The sequence below is a fragment of the Nicotiana sylvestris genome, chromosome 5 (genome assembly GCF_000393655.2).
Source record: "Nicotiana sylvestris chromosome 5, ASM39365v2, whole genome shotgun sequence".
Lineage (NCBI taxonomy): Eukaryota > Viridiplantae > Streptophyta > Magnoliopsida > Solanales > Solanaceae > Nicotiana > Nicotiana sylvestris.
The window spans coordinates 83,251,446-83,256,917 of NC_091061.1; the positions used below are offsets into that span (position 1 = coordinate 83,251,446).

At 40.2% G+C, this 5,472-nt stretch overlaps 1 protein-coding gene across 1 annotated transcript; it reads left to right on the top strand.

Annotated features, from left to right (window-relative positions):
* The first annotated feature begins 3,877 nt into the window (after nucleotides 1-3,877).
* Nucleotides 3,878-4,947, top strand: LOC104216234 (uncharacterized). Its single transcript, XM_009766245.1, has 2 exons — nucleotides 3,878-4,302; nucleotides 4,359-4,947. The coding sequence occupies exons 1-2, from the start codon at nucleotides 3,878-3,880 to the stop codon at nucleotides 4,945-4,947; spliced, it is 1,014 nt and encodes a 337-aa protein (XP_009764547.1).
* Nucleotides 4,948-5,472: the final 525 nt, after the last annotated feature.

Below are 5,472 nucleotides of genomic sequence, written 5' to 3' on the forward strand. Positions count from 1 at the left end.
ATAAACATTACACAGTCACTTAATCTTCCTGAGTCTGAACTCATACAGTGACATGAAATTTACTTCACTCCCAACTAGAACACATGAAAATATTCTTCACCCACCCATAACTCGGGGCTATACCTTAAATTGAGATGAAAATCAAGTACCTAATAGTTCTTGTATCCTCCAGCAGACCCTTCTCGTCGTTTCCAAACTATATGAATACACCTCGCAGTCATAACATACTCATTACGTAGCTATCCAGTCATTACTCCCCTTAATAGGGACACAACAGAACATATAGATCTAGAATCACGTGCTCAAGAAAGCAACAGCTCAAGGCTCAAGCTATAGGCAAAAATCCGGCCTCAAGTCTTCCAGACTGGCCCAACATCAACACACAGAGATCACATCTAGCCCCTTGATTAGAGAATCATAAGCCATCGATGCACATCTGATACCGAGTGCTCATGCGCGCATACGAACGCGTGGAAGGAATTCAAAGAGTTACTTTTCAAGCTGAAGTAAGGATAGATGATAAGAATTCAAGAATGTGAAGTTATTCCTAAAGGTTTTGCAACCTCCCGAGGATAAATACAGACGTCTCTATACCGCTCCGCGAGACTGGACTAAACCTGCTCATAACTTGCGAGACCTATGTAACCTAGGCTCTGATACCAACTTGTCACGACCCAAAACCGACCCGGTTGTGATGGCACCTATCGTGAAACTAGGCCAGCCTACACAACTCTCGAATCAACCATTTTCCAATAAAAGTTGTTTTTATACCATTTATAAACCAATAATCTCATAATGAAAATTTAAAAGAAAAGTGCAGAATAATTACACAAGCCCGACATCGGGGTGTCACTAGTTATGAGCATCTACCAAGGTCTGAATACAACAAGAGTCTAAAAAATGTACTAAATACAGTAATGAAAATTAGAGGAAGGAAAGCAGTGCTGTGAGCGTCGTGCAGCCACCTTGCTAACTCTGACGACTCCACCTCTGAGGAATCAACACCCGCTATCGGGTTCTGAAATACCTGAATCTACACATGAGGTGCAAGGAGTAATGTGAGTACTCCAACTCAGTAAGTAATAAGAGTAAATAAAGACTGAGCAGTAGGAAACGATGAATCCACATTTATGATAAACTTAATAAGCAAAACAGGCTTTCAAATCAGAATATGAGTCAATCATCTCATTTAAAATTCAGCTTTTGGTAAAAATCATTTAAAAATGCTTTCCAACAGTTTCAGTAGGGGTTCGATACCATATAAAATAAAAGAGATGAAAATCATAATCGGCCCCTCGGGCAAAACATAGTTCGTATACAGCCCCTAGGGAAAAATAGGAATCATAAACACCTCATATCATACAAATCTCAGTGGAAATAATAAAGTCAAATCAGTGATTAAATACCGAATATCTCATAAAAACTCCAGCTTAAATGAAAGTTATTTAAAAGCATTTGTTCAACATTTTCAACAGAGGCTCAGTATAAAGAGGAGTGGAAACAGAAATTTCATAAAAACAAACCCCTAGGTAAAAGCATCACTCTTATATGTATACAGCCCCTCGGGCAAGCCTCTCAGTCACTCGGGAATCAACTCTTGTCAATCAGCGCTCACACTCAACACTCACACTCAATAAGTACCATATAGCCCGATCCATATATCGCTGCGGCATGCAGCCCGATCCATATATCGCTGTGGCATGCAGCCCGATCCATATATCTCGTCGACGGTGCTCACTAGGGGTGTGCAGACCCCGGAGGGGCTCCTACAGCCCAAGAGCTATATCGCTGCGGCGTGCAGCCCGATCCATATATATATAATCCTCACAACAAGGCCCTCGACATCTCTCAGTCATTAACCTCACTATCAGACCCTCAGTCTATCTCAGTCAATACCCTCACAATCAGACCAACGGTCTATCTCAGTCATCAACCTCACAATCACTCAGACCATCAGTAAAATAGGGAACTCAGCCCAAACAGTTTTCACACTTTCAGAAGTAAAGTGATAAAACCAGATTTAAACAATAAACAAGTAAAACATGACTGAGAATATACTTTCAAAACAAATAGAGTGAGGAAAAATAGTGAAAATGCCCCTAAGGGTCTCAACAGGTCGGCACAAGGCCCCAAACATGGCATACAACCCAAAATATAATATCAATTTCTAAAATATGGAATATCATAAGATTTCAAATCGATTATGCGACTTAACAGTCGTATGGGACGGACCAAGTCACAATCCCCAATAGTGCACGACTCCACGCTCGTCATCTAACGTGTGTGTAACCTCAAAGTAGCACAACGATGTGAAATCCGGGGTTTCAAACCCTCAAGACACCATTTACAATAATTACTTACCTCGATCCAGTCCAAACTCTAGCCCGTGATGCCTTTGCCCTCAAGAATTGACCTCCGAATGCTCCAAATCTAGCCATGATCAGTACATAACTATTAAAATATGCTAAGGGAACAAAGCTCACTCGAAAATATCCAATTTACATCAAAAATCCTAAAATTGTTCAAACCCGGCCCCCGGCCCCACGTCTCAGAATCCAGTAAAAGTTACATCAATAGAATCCTCGTCCTCTTATGAGTCTATACATACCGAGAACATCAAAATTGGACCTCAATTGCCCCTTCAAATTCCCAATTTACACTCTCCAAAGTCAAGCCCTAATTTCCCAATTTTAGGCTTTAATTTACACATATTTCATGATTAAACAAGTAAGAATCAACATAAGATCGAGTATTGAGTTCAAAAATCTTACCTCCAAGTGTTTCCCTTCGATTCCCTCTTCAATCTTTCTCAAAAGCTCCAAATATTGCTCAACAATGGAGAAAATAGACCAAAAATCACGAACTCACTTTTTAAACATTCTGCCCCAGGCCTGAAATCCTTCATCGCTATTCTGCGACTTCCTTCGGGATCGTGAAGCACAATCTACTAGGCCCTCAAATTTACTATACGCGAACGCGGTGAGGTCCACACGAATGCGATGCTCAGAATTTTAAACCTACGCGAACGCGGATAGATCCACGCGAACGCGATGTACCACTTGCCCAACTCACGTGATCACGAATCATGCTATACGATCGAGAAGAGAAACTTGAACTACCCTCATCACATCCCTACGCTATCGCGAGACTCGCTATGCGATCGCGAAGGAGAAATCTGTGCAACAGCTGAAACTCAAAACCTGCAACTCCAAACAACATAGAATTGTCTGATTGACCGCTTGAAACTCACCCAAGCCCCTCGAGACCTCAACCAAACATGCCAACATATCCCATAACATTATTAAAACTTGTTCCAACCTTCGGAACGCTCAAAACAACATCAAACAGCAAAATCACATCGGATTCAAGCCTAAGAATTTCAAGAACTTCCAAATTTCGCTTTTGATCAGAAACCCAACCAAACCACGTCCGAATGACCTGAAATTTTGCACACACATCACAAATGACACAACAGAGCTACTGCAACTTCAGGATTTTCATTCCGACCCCTATATCAAAATCTCACCTATCAACCGGAAAATGCCAAAATCTCAATTTCGCCAATTCAAGCCTAAACCTTCCACGGACTTCCAAAATGCATTCCAATCACGCTCCTAAGTCTCAAATTACCTAACGGAGCTAACCAAATCATAAAAATTCCATGACCGATGAGAGATTAGATCCTCCCTTCATGAATGAAAAACTAGGGTGCTTTGGCCTATTGCATTGAAGTTCATGGAGTTCACCTGGGGTTACTGCAAATTCATGGCAGCAAAATAACCCCAGATTTCAAGGACAAGGAGCTCCATGATTCCAAAATCAACAGAGGTAGCAGTTTCAGCCTTAACAATCAAATCAATATGGGTTAGAAGATCTAATGAAATCATTTATTGTCAAAACCGATGAGAGATTAGATGTTCATGGTGCAGCTATCAAAGAACTTTGCACGAGTTTGCGAAGCTTGGAGAGACAAGTGGGACAAATTGCAACTATATTATTTGAGAGAATCCCAATTACTCTGTCAGCTGATACTCAGAAGAATCCCAAAGAAAAGGTAAATTTTGTGACCTTGAGAAAAGGGCAAGTGTTGAAGGATCCCACTCTAGTTCAAAAAGAGGTGATACCTGAAAAAGTAAGTGGGAATGAGCTAAAAATTGAAGATGATAAGAAAAAGAAAGGCAAGAAGGGAGCTGACAAAAAGAAGAAGGAAGAGACTTCAAGAAGGGAGGAACAAGATGTGAGCGAGCATATGCCTGCTCTACCTTTCCCACAAAAGCTCTATAGAGAAAAGCTGGACAAGCAGTTTGAGAGATTTCTAGATATGCTGAGACAGGTTAATGTAAATTTGTCAATCACAGAAGTTCTCTCACAAATGCCAGCTTATGCAAAATTCATGAAGGAGATCTTTACAAAAAAGAGATAGAGGCTGGTCCTTACAAAAAATGCTCTGTGGTCAAGCTCACAGAGCATTGCAGTGCAATCTTGCAAAACAAACTCCCACAAAAGTGTGGAGACCCATGGAGTTTTACCATACATTTCTCTTTAGGCACTCTTAAATTTGATAAATCTTTATGTGATTCTGGTGCGTCAATTAATCTAATACCTTTGTCTATTTACAAAAAATTGGAGACTGAGACTGGAGAGATAAGGTCTGCACCGATATTGCAACTGGCAGATCAAACAAAGATAATATCTGAGGGGATAGTTGAAGATGTCTTAGTACGAGTGGATAAGTTTGTATTTCCTGTAGATTTTATAGTGGTGAACATGGAGGAGAACAAGGAGATACCCCTCATCCTAGGAAGACCCTTCTTAGCAACGGGTAGAGCAATTTTATATATACATGAGAAGAAGCTCATGCTGAGAGTGGGTGAGGAGACTGTAACTTTCAAGATGGATGAAGAAATAGGGGTAAAAAAGGAGAAGCAAGTGTTGAGTGGAAGGTGAAGTGCGTGAAAGAAAATGTTGCAGTGATTGAGAAAGATAAGTGTGGGGTGTATCCTAAGATGGCTGAGAAGAAGCTGTCTACGTGGATGTGTGCACTAGTTCGGGTGCGTGGAATGGATTCTGACTTCGACTAAGACCCCGACTAGATATTCAGGAAAGTTTTCTCTACCTTATGTTTTTTAATTGTATGTCATGGGGACATGCGACAACTTAAAGTGTGGGGTGAGGGATATTTGTATATTGTATGTATGTCTGTCAGTTTAGTTTTACTTTTGTTAGTTTAGTTCGTTTTAGTAGTTAGAGATAGAAAATATTGGAAAAACATAAAACATTTAAATTTTTTGATTTTTCCCAATGATGGATATCATTCGACAGGTTTCGTGAGATATTAAAGTAGAAATAAAAAAGACAAAAAGATTTTTTTTGTAGGTAGTGTACTAATTCCCCCTTGGTTTTTTTTGTGCCACAGTTCTTTTCCAAGGGTTGTTTGAACCGGGTGTAGTTAGTTTTTATTTTGTTAAGAGT